Source organism: Onychostruthus taczanowskii, unplaced genomic scaffold, assembly GCF_017590055.1.
Source record: "Onychostruthus taczanowskii isolate IOZ18803 unplaced genomic scaffold, ASM1759005v1 scaffold47, whole genome shotgun sequence".
Taxonomy (NCBI): domain Eukaryota; kingdom Metazoa; phylum Chordata; class Aves; order Passeriformes; family Passeridae; genus Onychostruthus; species Onychostruthus taczanowskii.
The window spans coordinates 5,479,735-5,498,504 of record NW_024502236.1 but is presented as its reverse complement, the minus strand read 5'-3'; the positions used below and the strand labels follow the sequence as shown (position 1 = coordinate 5,498,504).

General features: G+C 38.0%; 1 protein-coding gene across 1 annotated transcript in view; it reads right to left on the bottom strand.

The window, feature by feature from the left end:
* The window catches only part of ROBO2 (roundabout guidance receptor 2), a 405,555-nt gene that overhangs the window by 79,437 nt on the left and 307,348 nt on the right, over positions 1–18,770 (bottom strand). Inside the window, exons 6-7 of the mRNA XM_041414778.1 lie at positions 10,232–10,359; positions 6,976–6,987 (exon numbers count right to left, since the gene is read on the bottom strand). Coding sequence (XP_041270712.1) covers positions 6,976–6,987; positions 10,232–10,359 — 140 coding nt within the window. The remainder of the gene's footprint in view (positions 1–6,975; positions 6,988–10,231; positions 10,360–18,770) is intronic.

The window sequence follows — 18,770 nt, the reverse complement described above, 5'->3', positions numbered from 1 at the left end:
AGTTACCTGGAAAATGAGTCTCCTCTCTTATTCTGCCATTCCGTAGGCTGCATGAGAGCAGTAGCCTTTGAAACAGATGCATAAATCTCATTTGGTAGATGATTTTTGTTTTGGTATATTGGTTTGTTTTTTTGGGTTTTTTTTAACTATGTCTTCTTGCTTGTCTATTTATAGTGTTCTCTGTCTTTCATGATTTCTTCTTCAGGTGAATAGTTCTGCCACAAAAATGAAGAATGGGTAGGTTGTGGGGATAACAAGAGATTATGAAGCCCTTCATTACACCCATCACATTATTTTAAAATCACATGTGTGGAGGGGGTGCTTGGTCTGGAGTCTTCTGGAAAGCAGCTTCCCATAACCTAGGGAAGCATGGATAATCCATGGCTTGGATGCCACCTTTAACACTGACACTGCTTCACAATTAATTCTCATGTGTCCTGCAACAACAGGTCAAATACACAAAGACAGAAGCACATGGCACAAGCGGGGAGAACTTTTGGCAGGTTGAAAGAGAGGAAACACTGGGGAAGAAGAATCAGAGCAAGAGGGAGAGAGGAGGGGGAATTCAGAATATCAGAACCAGTTCTTCTGTAAGTATCCTTCACACTGCTGTTGTCTCATGGAAACTGAGAAACTCCTCTTTTTTGGTTTGTTGCTGTTTTCAGATGAACCATGTGTAAACACAGTGTTGTGAAAAGAACACACTTTGATCATTTGAGAATGCTAAACCTCCTTTCATACTAATTGTTCTAATTTTCAATTTAAATTCAGGTTCTGAATTTCACATATAACAACATTTTATCCTTCAGTTGCTCTGAAACACTAAAGCAGATAATCTCTTAAAGCATGGAAGCATAAGCATTTCTTCCTTCTTTGCAAGAGGTGAAAGAAGTCTAGAGAATCAATAAATAAAAACTGCTAACTGTCCTAAATATTTTGATATACAGAATCTCTCTTTTATCCCTGGATGACCCAAAAGAATGAAGTGGGATAAACCTGCATGGTGGAAAAAAGGATTTGCTCTTCATTCTTCCCTAGGACTAATGTCAATAAAAAATACAATGAGAATAACTATTAAAAAAAAAAAAAATCAAGTCTGCCTCCTATATAGTCATAAAGAAAGGCATCTACTTTCCACTCCCCCATCCCATTTTCCAGTGCTCTGATTTCAGCAGGAGCACTTTTCCTGGTTCATCCTCCTCTTTGTTTTACAGTGCATTTAAATATTTAGTTTAAATATCCATCTTAATTTCATCCCAGCGTTAGACTGTAGCCTATTCTCATTCAGTCATACATCTCTACTTTATTATAACTTGTCCAATCATCTCTTTTAAGCAGCCCTGGAGTTTTACAGATGCTACTGATAAACCCCATCCAGAAAGTTTTTAATTTAGTTTTGGTGCACATAAAGAAAGGGAGCATTGGTTCTGTCTGCCCAATAACTTCCATTACTCAGGACTTTCTCTACTTTAAACAATGCTTTATAATTTTTTGCTTTTTTCCAAGTGCCTAAGATTCAGGGTATACCTTTTGCTCAGATCACATAGAAAAGATGTGCTCTTCTAAAATCTTAACACTTTAGCCTGCTTGGTTATGTAAGCTGTAACCTTAGGGGATGGCTGGTGCTGCTCTTACTTTCTGTGAGCTTGCCAAACAAAAGAAATTATGCCAACAAAAAGACACGTAATATGCCTTGATTCCTTTTTTCAGGTGAGATAGGAATATGGTTTGTTGGCAATATGTTTAAAAAGGAAAAGCACAGCCCTTGCTGATACAGTAGGATTTCATCAAAATAATGAGTGTAATCTGGTTAGCTCCTTCAAAGAGACATGAATTCACATGCTGCAGAGAAGAGCTAAGGAGCTGATGAGAAGGGTAAAGAGCCCAGACAGGCTCACAGGCTGCACCTATAGTGAGGAAGGTGACAAATTCCTGGTTTGCTCACCCTTGAGAATAAAGAAGGCTGAGAGGAGATACTCTACTCAATTTGGGACACTGTTAAATGAAAAGAGAAAAAGGAGAGAGGAAGAAAAATGACTATTTATTCTGACTGACAATGCTAACATGGAAGGAATAGGGCACAAACAGTTTTGCTGTTGAGTAACACTGAGATCACATCCAAGCTGTAAATTGGCTGGCAGCAATAGAGCAAAGAAAGCAAAGGGAAAAGTGAATACATTAATGTATTGATTTCCACATTCCTCTTGAAGGAAAAGTAACCAATTACTCCTTTTACTGAAAGGAAGGGAAAAGCTTGGGGAGAGCAACACATCAACAGACCTTTTTTATACACTAATCTTCAAAGACTTATGGATATACTCAGAACTCAGAAGCCAAATAAATAGGAAAACAATTCTCACTGATTTGAGCATGTTTTGAGAAACTTTGAAAGTTCAAAAATAAAAGCTATGCATGAAACTTCCTAGAACTTCCCCAAGCTAGAGCTCAGCAATTAAAAAAAAATTAGAATAATGGGACTCTTGATCACTTCCTGTACTTCAGCGACTGAACTTAAGGCAAAGTAGATATGCTAAGGACTTCAAGATTTTTAGAGTGGCATTTACAGGCTACAAAAAATCGAAACAAGTCAGCTCCATATTTTAATCTCTTACTGGTATAAAAAGCAATATGAATTTCATCCTGCAGCAACCTTTTATCTTTAAATCTGAAGAATTTCTGACTTTTTAAAAATAATGATGTCTTACTCTTTATTTAACTCTTAATCTTTTATTTTAAGTCCAAAAAGCCCAATGTCCACTGTTGTCCTTACCCTCTCCCAAAAATTTCTGTAAGTGGTACCAGACAGGCAAGATAGTACATTTTGATATAAATTTAAGATTTCTGCCACTGAAAGATGGCATTGTAGCACCAAGCTGGATCTCATCTCTCTCGTCACGCTCCAATCCACATTACTGATATTTTATAAATCCTCAGTGTCTCAAGTGAAGGTGATATGTTCATGAATGTAATAAAAATAAAAACATTCATTGTATATAGACTTTCTCTGCAAGAGTCAGAATAAAGAAGAATAAAGAGAAATCTTTCTCACTTACCAATCTGAACCATCTGAGCAATGTCACAAAACCTAATACAACTTTCTGTAAAATACAGCCCTTTCTATTGTTTTTCATGCTGCACCACTCTTAACAGACCATTAAGTCATGCCACACTGATTTATGTAATGAAAACTTCCAGTGCAGATTGAAATGCATCATAGAGTCATTTTGCACTTAAATGCCAATAGCCTGCATTTAACTAATAGGAAATTTGGAAAATCCAAGGCAGGTGTCTTAGCTGTCTCTTCACCACCGTGACAGAGAAGTTTCTTTTTGTACTTAGTCTCCCTTTGGTCCCATAGCTAAGTTCAAATACTTCACTTCTATCCTGGTGGCAAAGGTATCCAGGTATTTGATGCAAGTCTCTTTTTGGGAAGATGAGCCACAGCACACAACAAAAGACCAAGTAAACTTGACTAACTTCAAAGCAACTGACATGCAAAGAACTGTATTTTCACTTGGACTTAGTTGAAATTATTTTGCAAACTGAGTGGTACCCTGTCACCTGACTGACTTTTTGTATTATTAATAAAAAAGTAACTGGGACATCAGACAGGTCTTCAGAGATATTCCACTTGAAGCTCCTCCTTCTCAAAGCAGTAGAGCAACCGCCTTTGAAAAGAGGGTCACTGTTACTAAAACTTTTGGGCTCTTCCCAGCTATTGTGCTTCTTTCAGCAGCTATGCTCCTGCCCAACTGCCACAAGTAATACAGCAGAATGCAAAAATGAGAAAATTCTAACTTGCTCGTCTGGAAAATCTACTTAATGAGTGAAATAACTATAGAAATGGTCTAAATAGGGATAAATATCTTGTTTCCTAAACCCATCTGTTGTAAATCCTGTCAGAAATCTTTTCAAAAGATTATAAATAATCTATTTTAGAAACAGGCAACACATTTATTCCTAGCAGCAAATTCAAACATGATGAGTAATTTGGCACAGAGCTTTTAAATTCACCAGCTGCCACCCACCTCGGGCAGCACCATACCTCATTTTATCTGTGTAGTACGAACCATTTGTTAATAAGTGCTTGAACCCAAGATGGTAATTGGTAATCCCACTCCTAAATTTTCTGTTCAAGCGGAAATTAGAATAAAAATATCATACCTAACAGAGTACAAATATTTGAAACAGGCAAAAACTGACTAGATAATGAAGATTATTCTGTTTGCAACAATTAATACAAATCTAAATAATAAAAAAAATCTTCTCCACTCTTCATTGGGAAAAAAGTTTGGTCTTGTTTAAAACCTAATAAAGACAAAACACTGAATCGGAGACAGTGATGGAAGGTAGAAGTACCTAGATAATTCTCTGGTGTCATGAAAAAAATTTAAACTTTTAAGCGCTCTCTTGGTAACATATACATAAATATACAAATGTACTTCTGTTAAAATATCATCCTCCTAGAAAGCTGGGAGCTAAGTACACAACAGTGTTTTCTTTAGCTTCCTTTAGGTAAGGAGAGGTATTTTTGCTCTTCCAGTTAACTTCCTGAAAAAAAAAAAATGCCACAGGATCTCACTCCCTGTGCTTGTTAAATGACAATTTTAACAGAAGACTACTTGGGTTTCTTGGTGGAGAGGGAAGCTACTTTGATTTGTCTTACCAGACTTTAAATAAAAATCCAGGATTGGTTTTTTTAACCTTTTTTAACCTTTGCCTAGTATTGAATGAAATAGAGCTGTGAACTGCAGACATTAATTTTATCTCGGGTGCTTATGCAAAAAACGCAATACAGGTACACACTATCACTGTCCTTCTACAGGTACAGGATCAAGTGACTGACTCTGATCTGCTTATACACAGCAATCCTCGCATACACTTGTACGGGAGCTCTATGTCAAACATCTTCAGGATTAGACCTATTTAGTCAACAATCCTTTTCACAAGTCACAAAGATAATCACTAAATTAAATAATTTGATAAGGACCATATGCCCATATAGTAATTATTTCAAGATAAACCATTCTAATTTCAGTTTCCTAAATAAATTCTGTAGAAGAATAAATTTCTTTGTCACAGTTGTTCTCTTTCAACAAAATAAAATAGCCTAGGCAGGGAATATGTGGAATTGACCACGGCATGATCACGCAATCATATAGCTGGACATAAAGTAACTTGAGACCAAGACCTGCTATATAAGCTTTGGAGATGGAATCAGTGATGACTGAATGGCCTGAAAAAATTTTAAAAAGAATCAGTGCTGTGAAATGAGACACTATCAACACTGTTGAAACCTATAATTTTCTTGTGAATCTCCAGTCATTTATTTTATGTAGTTTTCACAGAGCTTGAAACAGTCTCCACTTTATGATTTTTTTTCCTTGCCTGTCTTTTAAGAGTCAGCAAAGTTAAAAAAAAAAAAAAAAAGTATCTGCAAGCAACTTTTAATCTTGTGGCATTTCTTAGTAAATGAAGAAGCACACTAAATTCACACCACATTTTCTAAGCACAGTAAAATTTGCTCCTGAGTTTACTGCAGTTTTACACTTCTGCAACTCCTGGGAATGAATTACTTGAGAACGAACGTAATATCAAAACAATACAGTAATGATTTGGGTTTAAAGCTTGCTATCAAAATCCCAAATGAAGAAAAGTAAATTTCTGTTCTGCACAGGGAATTCTACAGGTGTGGATAAGCCATGCTGTGACTGTGGAGGTATTTGGCTTGGTTCCATGGATGTCAGTTCAAGCAAGTTAATAAGATGGGATCACCCTAGTTCTGGAAGCAGAAGCCTAACCTGGATGTTATCTTTAAATTACTCCAATCTTTCTTCCTCCAAATTTAGAACACTGAAGAGCTGAGATTAATTCAAACTCATAAACTTTAGTCAAACAAAATAATCTATCAATATATCAATAATATCAATACCATTATATATCAAATAATCTATCAAATATATCTAACAAAAGTTTTGACTAAGCAAATAAAGACCAAACCCCTCATCAGTCTCCATAAACACCATTAGTGTACTGACTTTTTACACTAATTCAAAAAATGCAAGTTACCATATTATTATTCTAAAAGATACCTTTAAATACAAACTACAAATATCAGAGGAGCAATGCAGCTCATTAAACTAAATCCTTGTAGGCACAGAGTAAATATTCATGAAAGAAAATTGAATCATACGTTTGGGATATTTCTGAACACCAGAAGTGAATTTCAGCTACTGACAGTTGCAAATTTTCCACTATCTTCAGTAAGATTTTTATGCATTTACAGAATTTCAAAGGCACAGGAAATAATAAAGTTTTCAGTATGGGGATTTAAAACCTAGAGGTTGTCTTCCTCAGGACTTGTTATTCAAAATAGTCTGCATCCTCTACAGTGCACTCCAAACTGCACTCCAAGATGGCCCAAGGGCAGAAATCAGTGATGAACTCCCTCAGCAAGCACAGAAATCTGCAGAAATCTCCACCCCCTCTTCAATTTCAGGACTTCTTCACTTCAGAACTCTTTGAATGATACGACACAAGAAAGACGGGACATGCAAAGCCTGTGCTTTTCCTGCTGTGCAGGAAAAGCAGGATGAGCTGATTGTTTGGATCCTGGGAGAAGCTCACCAAAGCCAACACAACCCTTTCTGTTGATTTCAGTGGCTTTTACACCAGGCCCAAAACCAGACCAATAAAAACACCTAAATGAGTGATTGCGGCTCGGTCTCGGCACACCCACCCCGTTTCACCGACCGGTACTTGCTGGTGATTTGGCAGATGTGCTTGTACACGACACAGTAGGAAATACAACATTTGGAAAAAAGCACTTTGGCAGACAAAACCGCTTGCCTGGTGTTAGACAGGTACAACTATTAAGCGCTGGCTGCTTATTCCAGCCAGTGAAATGCTGCTGCAAATGAAAGATGAAGCATTGCATGAAGCCATGCTAAAATGGATAGAAGGATGGTTACTTACCAACGGGGCGAGCTGTTGACATTACAATGGTGTAGTGAGAACATAAAAAAGAAATTAAAAAAAGAAAAGAATATCTGTCAGAATGCATGACGTGTAATGTTACTTTCCACTATGGATACTACCATGATTGCTAACCCCTCAAATGGCAGCCTAAGTCAAATGTTCACTGCTGCTATCGTTTAGTCACGTGCCACTATCATCCCATTTACTTGAGCATAGCATCTGAACAAGCTGACTGGAACCATTCTCTGAAAAACATTTTTATTATCTTCGCATGCCATCATCAAGTATCATTGTTAATGCCTGATAAAAGAAAAATTGCATTGCATTAGCACAAACTTTTAGATCCCAATGAGCACATCAATTTAAGTATCACACTGCCTAATGTCATGCAAGGCATTTGCTTTCTGAGTAAAATACCAAATGAATTTTAAGCATGACCAGTCAGTACGTCAGTAAAGGCTACAGAAAGCCCAGGACAGTTTTTCTCATTCAATAATGGGCATGAAAGCTTACAGCACAGTGCTTTTTCATCACTGACAGTGCTGATGAAAATATAACAAATGGGCTGAAATGGCCAAAGGGACTTCAACCCAGAACCTCCCAAATCACTGCTTAGGTAACTTCTGCTTCCTAAAAAATTGCTGTTAAATGATTGACAGGTTAATACTGTTTCAGGCTGATACAGAGATTGAAAGTTGCTGCTGCAACAAGTGATTTCTTGGTTATAGAACAGCCCTTCATTATACTTGTGCTGGGGAAGAGAGCTGTCAGTCCCTCTGCTAATAAAATATAGACGTCTCTTCCAGAAGAGCTGAAAATTTGGACATAAAATTGACTCCAGATTGCATCTGTGTAGGCAAAGCTTCCCTTATTTTATCAGCAGCAAAAATTACACATTTCTGAGCAATGGCACAATTCTTTTTTCTTTTTTCTTTTTTTTTTTTTTAAGAAGATTACCAGCTCTGTGTGCTTATGTGCAGGCTAGGGTCAAATGTAAGACATGCAAATTCAGAGGTAACAGAGCTTGCAAGGGCATTCTTAGTTCTCAACCTTTCCATGGCTGTGTCCCCATTTCATTTAACTATGTCTAGTCTGCTGCCATTCTCACCCATCATCTCTTGGAACACTTTTTGGCTTCCAGCATTATGGACATATTCCTTCTTCTGCAGAAAGATGAGGTGTAAGAGTGATACGCATCTTTCCAAGACAGAATATGGAGTCTGGGCCACAGAACTCAGATTCTGCTGTTGTTTGTGACAGTGTAATGCAACTTTCCAGACTGCATCCCCATCCTCTGGCTTAAGAAGATTGAGCTCTGAATATGGCATCTAAGGATTACAGGGTTGTTGTCAGGTGTGCAGATGGAACTACATGACACCTGCAAGGTCCAAGACAAGCTCAGGGTAAATTTTGAAGCACTAAGTGGTTTTGCTCCTTTACATGACGTGGTAAAACCAGTGTCAGACAACAATGTTAATTAAGAATTCAGAATTAAAGCTTTCTTTTATTAAAAAATCCCTTGTTCATCATCCCCTTAAAGTCACTGGGAGATTTCCCAGTCCTTTGTTTTAACAAAATTCAGAGTAATAGCTTTCTCCAATGAATTTCTTGTTTTTCTCACTTTCTGTCATATCCAGAACATGTAGTATGTTTCTAATATCATGGCTTCCTTTGTATTGAATAAGCATTATGTATTTGACTGTAAATGACAAACCCGGGGGAAAAATACACAAGATAATGAAAACATGCTTTTACTGGGGGAAGATCGATTGAATTACACATTTCCTTGAGTTTTTTTTCCCTTTAATTTCATTGGGTTCAAGCTTCGGTGATTTCAAAGGATTTTTTTGCTGGGTTCTAGCTATTGTTTACATTAAAAGTCAGGGTAGCAAATCCAAAAGGCTTGCTCCAGTGATATGCAGAGTGGACACAGTTCTAGGAGTGTTTAAAAGCCAGGGAATTGGTTACCAGAATTACTGGACACGGTGATACTGCGTGTGACAAAGGAACAGAGTGAGACTGTTTCTGGGAGTTGGCTGTGGTGACTAATTTTCCCATATTACAAAAGGGAAGAACAGTCTCTTACACACCTATTTCTTCAACTTAAAATGGGAAGAGACACATTGTCACTTACAGTCTAAAGTGAACACTGAGGTAATATTTCAACAGATTATCACAATGCTCGCTTTTCTTTGTTACATACCACCCTACAAAGCCACTCAGCGGCTTTTTTTTTTTTCTTTGAATTCAGCAAATTAAACTGAACTGTGTCCATGCATTAAATGGATGGAAATGGAAGCTGGCCTCTTGGGTCAGTTGACCCCAGTTCTAATAAAGCAATCCATTGAGGCTTTGAACATTTGATTTAATGTGTATGAAAAGAGGAGGACAGATAAAGCTAAAAATGTTTTTATTAACCTTTCACAGCTCTACTGAAAACCGTCAGCATGCACCACTAAACTGTGAAATAGTGTCTGCCTGATATCCATTGTGCCAAATTGCTGCTTATCTTTTGGAATGAAGTAATAACTATTATATTCTATTTACTCAAATAGAAATATTAGCTTACAAACTTTTTCTCTCCCCATAATCTTTAGCATGTCTATATGTAATGCCACGAAATATATTTTGGACACTCATTATTCCAACAGCCTTAAAACCTCCTTACCAAAGAGCAGCACATAAACAGTGAGCGGATACTAGAGACCACAAATATTTTAGGAGAGAATAATTAGTCTTTACCTTGTAATACTTACACAATTTAATTAGGATTTTCTCTTTTCTTTGGCTGAGGTTTGTTTTTTGGATAAAGGGTAGTGGTAGAGAGATTAATTATGGCAGAGCTAATCCCATAATAATGTCATCTGTATTATGTTTGTCATTAATAAATATAGTTACTCTACTCGTCATACTTAGAGAAAGAAACGTGACTAATAGCCTGAGCTGATGGCTCTCATATTCATGTCTATGCCCACGGTTTTGTAGTGCTTGCTTATGCACATATGCATCTGCTCTTCGATAAAAAGAGGGACAGGACTTTAACTGCAGGGGGATCCTATCCCGCTGAAATCAATTAAAATTTCACAGGAGATGCCAACAGGACCAGGATTTCACCTGCGCTGTAAATCAGTGAGGCAGCCAGCACGGCAAAGGGTGTGTGGAACCCAAACAAGAGCAGGGAAGGATGTGGCCCATCTCATCAGAAAGCAATTATCCTGTAGGACACGGACCCTGCCTCTGTGGGAGCACTCACCTCGCACGGTGAGCGTAGCAGAGGCTTCCACTTTCCCAACACGGTTCTCGGCGATGCAGGTGTAGGTTCCTTCATCTGTGCTCATGGCTTTCTTAATGCGCAGGGTGTAGTCGTCTTTGATGTCATACCTGTGTCACAGCAAGAGAGTGAAAACTCTTTTTGTGGGCAGCAGAAATGGACAAAAACTATCACCTGGAAAAGACCAGTCTGAATCTATCTGGGAGCCAACTTTGGAAGATAAATTATTATCCAGCATTAGATAATTCCACAAAGCATTAATCTCCATGACATTTTTATTGCACTCTGCATTAGTTAGAAACTTTACATAAAATTAGTATTGCTATGTTCAGTATTAAGGCTTTATTAATAATAGCATTCACTTTGTCCTTGATCTAGAGCAATAAGATAAAATTAAGGTATCGGACATCAGTTATCAATACATGACAGCTCAGGTTTATCATGCCTTTAACGGTGTGAGCTACACGTTTTACCTTTTGCTGATTTGGAAATTTCCTTTTATATACAGTTTTCCCCTACAGCAGCAATCCCCTAGGGAACGGTGAGCACGTTGGTAGGATCTCACACTACCCAATTGCAAACAATAAAAAATATATTCAAGCTCTGGAAGGTGACATTTATTGAAGAGGCACATTAAAGCAGATTTATCAATTTCACAGAAATACAACAAAACAATTCAATAAGGGTGGACAATGACATTTTCTCTTTCTTAAAAGAAATTAGAAACAATTCAATTGTGCTTTGTACATTTCTTTGTCTCTACTGTTGAAAAAATTCTAAAACTTTAATTTTATACATGAGGATGTATAAAACTTAATTAATGCAACATACTCCAATATGTAGTGAACACTTATTCTCAAGGCATTTAGTCTGATTATACCCAGAAAAATATTTTCAGCTAAATTGTTAGTATCTGCAGAAGTCATGCTTAACAAACTTTTTTAGGCTCTGATCCAATGCTCATTAAAGTCAGCAGGAGACTTCATGTTGTGTAAAATATCTTTAGTTGCCAAATCAGGAAAACCCTGGTTATCAGCACAGATACTTTACCCTTCAAATATTGTTTTGTTAAATTATTTTCAACAATATCTCTTCTTGATATGATTCATGAAGTCACCTTGAATCTAGACTTGGCTTCAGATTCACATGTATCAGTGAAATAGGAACACAAAACTAAAGACAGATCTAGACTTCAGGAAGTGTCAATACTATTTCTCACTGTATACACAGTCATGACATATTTTAGAAGGACTCATTTACTTTCTTTTTGTTATGCAGGAAAGACCTTATAGACTTGTACAGGAAACACATTTAAATCATATGGAAGAGCACCGTTAAATATTTGGATGAATAAGGATGCAATGCAACAAGTCAGAGGAATGTTGTCAGGCTCTATGAGTATTTTTAGATCCTTTGGGAGCATGAAACATATTTTTTTTGTGTGTGTACATAATATACATTGCTATTGGTTCTTTTAGTATAGGTTTGTAGAGAGAGTGCCATATGCTAACAGACTTCCAAGCATCTTAACTCAAAGATCCCATACTGTGAAACATTTAAATTTCTGTTAGGTCTAACTGAAGCTCACAGCATCTATCAGAGCATTCCTAGCAATTCCAAGAACAAAGAGCAGTCAAGAAATCTTTTTACACTCACCACAATACTTCTTTCTATATCCAGTAGGTCCATTCTATCAATTAGCAGGAAATAATTTAATAAAGATGAATTTGAGGCTAACCATTCTGTTAGAGTTAACCTAAACACATATAATACCCATTTCCTTGGGAGTTATATTTAATTGTATGTATACGCAGTACCTCAGATTTAACTGATTAATAGCAGATATGCCAAGGGGAAGCATAAGTAAGTAGATGTCATGGCAAACTTTAGAAACTTGTAGGGATAATTTTTTTGCCAGCATAGTGCCATTGGTAGTTGTGAGGGGGCAGGTAGTTATGATGTTAGAGAACTTAATATGCACCTTCTGGAGAGCTACACATCTATTACAACTACATTCAACAGCCACATGCAGCTAAAGAACATTTCCTCTAGACTGCTCACAAATTATGTCATTTTGCATGCTGTGCTGCATTAGTCAATGGCAAATAAAAATCACTGTTTTCATAAGAGAGAAAGGGCAAATTGTCCCCCTTAAAAATCTCAAGAATATGACAACATTATCCTACAACGATGGAGCAGTTATTTGTCTTTGGTGATTGCCGAGTTGCAGACAAGAGCAAATGCTTATTTTCTTGACACGAGGCCAGCTCTAGGAGGCTGAAAACATAAATTTGTATTCAGCTCCTGTATGATGAGGAAACTAAGATCAGTTGTAATATAAATATGAATTGGATATCAGAATCAGGGCTATAAAGCTGGGCAACAATTAGCCATCTATGTAAATTTTGTAAATTTTTTTTTCTTTTTTCATACAACAGATAACATCCCTGCGTTTCACTTAATGCTGCCGAGAGCAAAAGAGCCAGGCAGCAGGACTATATCTGAGAGAGGGGCTGCCTGAACTGGGATGCAGGCAGGCTGGGACAGGGAGCTCCAGTGTGCTGTGGGCTGCAGCTGACTCACTCTGCTTCCTGTCACGGATGTGCTGGTGCCGGCATGCCAGCCAGCTGCCTCCGAGGCTCCGGCAGCCTTTATCCCTGCACCTGCCAATCCTGCATGTTGTGCCAAGGCTGCTGGGCGGAGGAGCCAGCTGCATGGCATGCCAGGACGCAGGGTGGTGGCTACAGCCATCAGCTCCCACTTGGGTCACCAAACGGAGGGTGGCGTAAACATATCACTGTCACGGTCCAGTTAACAATTACTTCAAGGACAGGTTCATCTCTCCCAGCCTGCTTCTCCAACAGGCCATGCTTTTGGACCACCCTGACAGAACATGCCATCTAGCAATTAGATCCATACGTGGATGGACCCGTGGGGCGTCAGAACCATCTGCTGTCCTGCAGTACTGATATGCTGCCCGTCAGTCATCTGTTCCACCAGCACTGTCCCCAGAAGTCACCACAGTTCAGTGAAGAGCTTTGGCAGATGAAGCAGACGGGAAGGAGAAAGGAGGGAAACTAGCTTTCAGCCTGACCCACAGCAGCACAAACAAAATAACAAGGTATGGAGACTGAAGGTCTTTTGAATTTCTCAAGCATCCACCTGCTCAGCCTTGAACAGTGCCTTGTCTCCTCTCTGTCCTAGAGCCTCAAATCCCCATAGCAAGACGCTTTCACCTCACTTTCCATGGAAGTTCACTCTCACCTGGATTAGTGCTTCTGAACACTTGGAATGAAGATCACGGTCCTCTCTGCTAATACTAATCACATAGCGTGTTAACCAGGCTCCTGGATTGACAATGGAATGGCACAAAACCAGGGTGAAGTGGTTAAATTGCTCCTTAACATTGCCAGTACATGAAGAAGGCCATGTCTTCAAAATATGTGCATTGTCAAGAAACAACTTGTGACATATTGCCCAAATATTGCTGACTCCTAGCCAATTAATGCAGCATTGTGCTAAAACCAGAGGGCATCAGACATCAGTTTCACATGTTTATGGACATCTAATTGATTTTAAGTACTTCTCTTTGTTAAACATTGGGAGGTGCTTAACCTTTGGGTTCAGCTTAGACTTCAGCCATCAGACTGAGCTGGGAAAGGTCTCTTAAACAGCCAGCCAGTCTGTGCCAGATATAACCCAGCCACTTCTGGGCACCACGTTACCTAATTTCTGTTCTACAAGTAATAGAGCAGGTCTGCCTTTAATTAAGTGAAAAGGAAGCGGCTGGCAGGGGACTGGCAAGGAAAAAAGAAAGAGAGAAACAAGAGGCACATGAGAAAACACTGCTGGTGAGGAAATTCTAATAGAAATTGGGTGATTTTGAGTGAAATCTGGCAGTCTCTGGCACATATGAATGCATTCATTGTTGCTAGTTCTGATTAATGACAGTTGTACAATAGTGTGCTGACAGTCACTGCCATACAGACACAATTTTTTTTTTTTATATGAAACACTGCTGAAAATGCAACCCAATCAGATTTGGCCCCTGAACAACATGTGCTATCATCACTGTACTGTGAATTGAGATTGATTGGTAACCAGCTGTGACAAAGTGGGAAAAAGAGCCTTGTCTTTTTCAAGAAAAAAAAAGAAGAAAAATAAAAAACTGAATTGTGTCAAAACCATTACCATCTGCTCAACCAAACAGCAAATAAAACAAAACACATTAACTATTTTTAAGTATTGCAAATTAATATACTGAGGTTGAAATCATGTGTTAACTTAAGCATCTCAGAATAAACTTGAATTGAACTGGTTTTGTCACAGTTGGAATTTTTTCCCCCACATTTGGAAGTGTATCTGAGCCATGAATCTTCCTCGTGATAATCAAATAAAAAAATAAAGAAAAAATTATGTAAGCTAGAGATATTTAACAATAATATTTGGGTTTTTTTTTTTTGCATTTGATATAAATTTTCCACAGTGTTTTGTAGAACCCCTAGTTTCCATATTTTCAAAAATGTGCATGCAGCTATGCATAAAAAAAAATGCACCTCTTTTGTTTTTAACATGCACAGATAGCAAAAATTCATCTGCAGCTGGAGTAATTTCATTCCTAAATATCCAAGTAGCCTAACTGGGACTACAAGGATGTATTTGCTTTAGTGGTGTATTTTAAACTTCACAGAATGCTCAGCTGAACTTAAGAAACCCAACTCAAGAAGTCTTATTTCTTGCTATAGGGATATTGCAGGAGGAAAGAGGAAAAAGTCACTTCTGAACTGTTAAATACTGATGCCACTGGCCTCAAAAAATTTGCATTGATTTATACCAGGCATATATTTTCATCTAAAACATTCTTGTAAATAAAAAAAATTAAATAATAAATTAGATTCTTTGTATGTACACATTATAGGCCTGCTTTTTTTTTGTTGTTATTTTTTTTAAGAGATGTCACAGAAATGACTTTGCTGTATTTTCTTTTGCCTGTTTGCCAAAGCATTTTGCAGAACATGCACAAAGCTTCAAGATTGCTCACAACATCGATGATTAGGGAGCCCAAATAGAGAGATGCTACTGGCCAAAACCAGGGTAAACAGGAGGTAGTTAAGGAGGCTTAAGCTTCTGTCTCCACTTCTGTTTTGTGGTACTGGCACTTCAGCTCCCAGCACAGTGCCACAGCTTTTCACTGGCTCCTGCATCCCTGTGCCAGATGGAGGGAGCCAGAGGGAAGCTGCAGTGAGATGGGAAGTGTGAGCTGCTACCTGCTTCAGGCTTGTGTGATCCAGCAGCAGAAGGGAGAGCCCCCATGCCCACTGGCAATGCGTATCTGACACAAGTTGAGTTATTTTCACTTCCATCCCATGCACTGATAAGTGGAACAAGAAAGAAGCCCAAACACATGGCTAACAGCTTTCTGGGGAAAAATATAGGAGTGTCAGGCTTTTTTTCTCTAGCAAAACCTGAATCAGCGACTGTTATGGATATATTTGTGTGCACTAGTCTCAAATTATTCTGCTGTGCCCCTGAAATCAAAAGCTGCTTTTTGCGGGGTGGCTCTAAGACACTGCTTACAGCCATGATAAATTGAGCTACCAGGGAGCTGTCTCCAAGGTGCTGACAGGGTGGCTACTCCTCACATCTGCATGTCCACATACCCATTTATTTTTTAGCTCTGCCACTCATACCAGAGAAAGGTAGAAGACAATGTTATATTACTTTGAATTTCTTTGTGTGATGCATATTTGCAAGCTGACATATAAAAGGGATTCTATAGTCTGTATTTCCTTATTCTATAGAACAAACCAGGAAAAGAGTTGTGTAACACAGGCTGCTATTCACTATTGTGATTTTTCTTCAATTATGGTGACTCAGGTTCTGCTTTAGTCCAAAACCTCTTATGGGTTGTGATCAGCAGATTATTTCTATCTGATAGAGTAGACACACTCAATCGCAACAATATGAAACAAAAACCCACACTGCACTGTGTTTTAAAGCAAGGCATTCAATAAAATGGTCTAAATCTCATAAAATATGTGTACAGCTGTTACAGTTACTGGGCCAATATTGGGAAACCATACCTGTTTCCAAGGAAATAGTATTTTCCAAATTATCTGAAAGCATCACACTCCACAGCACTGCTCTTACATGCAAACAGACAGGTGTGACTGCACATAAAAATGCGTAGTCTCTTACAAAATCAGGAGCCATGTGCTCAGAAGAGAACCAAGAAAGCAAACTGAGACTGGTTTTTGATTCTCTTTGAAATAATTTGGAAACAAACAGCAGTTAAGAACAAAACATATGTCTGAGAATCAATGACTCAGTAAATCCTATCTAAACTTATACAGAGATCCTTTACATCTCTGTTTGCACATGGAAGTGTACTCATAGGGAATTACCACATCATAATTACCCAAAATGGGTTTCTGATTTGATTTTAGTTCCAGACAGAGCTCCACATCTCAGAAACTGGAGCTTTGGTGGAAGCATGATCTAAGAGACCTTGTAATCACTTGGCATGGAGACCTATCCTCCCATCACCAGGAGTAGTCCTTTCCCTCACAGATGAGACACATTTGTGAGGCACTCAGGGAGATTTATATTATTAATGCCTATGTCATAAATTCATCCCTCAGAAAAGTACCCTTGATGCTCAGAGTTTTTGTCCATTTCAGCTTTTGAAAAATTGAAATGTTACTGCATGGACTGGAACAAAGTAGGAAGATTTGAGCCCAGATTGGCATCATGCACCCACTAAACTTGGCTTGATGCATTTTTTTAACATGAGCACACAGATCATGAGTAGTTTGAGATAAACCAAATTTGTGTTTGCCTGTTTATTATTATTTGCCTAAAGCACATGAAAGATTACCATAAACTTGTCAGAGAAATATTTCCTAATCTGTATTTTGAATCAGTAACCAACTTTGAAGTGGCAATTAAAGATGAAGTCATGTTAATGTTGTAATGAAAGTGCCTTCAATAATGCAGTTGAGCCAGAAGTCATATTCTTAAAAAGTACATTTTGCTAGTTAAGTAATTATCAACATAGAACTTACTGATAGGAACTTGAAATAACTTTTAGGCTTAAAACTTTACCATTAAAGTGTTTTCACTGACAGTGTAAGTTAATTTTTTTTTTTAACTCAGTTGACAAGTTTTGTATCCCATGAAGAGATGGAATGTGTTAAAGGAGAAGAAATCCCTGCAGGCCAGACATTCCAGTAGCATCAGTGGTTAGAGCTCTTGAATCTTACTCCCACTTGAATATAACTAAGAGCTTCATCCTCACTGTTTTCCTAAGATTTTAATGGAAAAAAATTGCACAGTTAACAATTTTTACTTTTATGTAGTATATATTGCTTATTTTGACACTAAAGAAATATTTAAGCACTAGTAGGGGTATTTTGAATGAAATTCTACATTAAATTTCATTGTGTCCTCTTCCTGCAAGACTATTTTTTACTTCAGCTTTCTGTGAGTGGAAAATTCAGATAAACCCATGTTTGAGGCTACTACAACTGGCATTAAATTTTGTTTCTGAACTCTTCTAGTGACTTCATTAATGCTCTTAAATTTAACTATTTTAGGCTGCAGAATAAGAAAGAATTAAAAAAAAAATCTCCTGTGACAATACTGTTTCTAGAGCACTGCCAGTGTTCACTTCATAGATCACCAATAGTTCACACAGCATGAAGAGAAAACATGCATGCAGGAGTGCTAGTTGACACAATTCCTTTATGGCTGCTGTCCATGGCGTTGTAAAGCTATTTTTCCAACCTTGACCCTTATGTAAGCAACTGAAGAGTATTTTCATGAATCTGCAAACAGACTGGCTGAAACAATAGCTCTTCTTCAGCTCTGTGGTGAGAACTGACACTTAACATGAAGCCAATTTAAATGTCAACGTTATTAACTGTTTCTCTGCTGATCAGTCTATCAGAGCCACACATCTACCACTTTTGCTCACAGCATTTAATACTTCAGACAAATGGAATGGCAGGCAACTCCTGGGTTAGACTATAAACCCCTGGGGTAACTGTGGGACGATGCAATTATAGAACTTTATTCAATGTCAAGTTTTGAGGGATTTAAAATGTTAAAAAATGCCATCATTTACACATTCACTTGGGCATGTACTCCTTATACAACTGTAAGGAATATATTTCGACTTGCAGAGCAGGAAGGGATCAGTGACAGGCAAAATAGCAATCAGAGAAAAGGGATACTCAACCGAAAGTGCTACAGGAGGGGGCACCCCATCATCACTGCAGTACATCCTCTTTATGTTATATACACAAAAATTAACCAACCCTTGCATCCACTTTACCTCTCATCATCACTCTATCGTTAAATGGCATCTCTGATTTTACAGAAATTTCCTCAAATTCAAATGTTTCTTCAACATAATATCTGAAAAGATGCATGTTATGTTGCACTTGGCTGATACTTGCCAGTGTTCACTTGTGCCCCACAGACTCTGCAAGTTACAGAGCAGCTCTCTCTGTGCCAGACA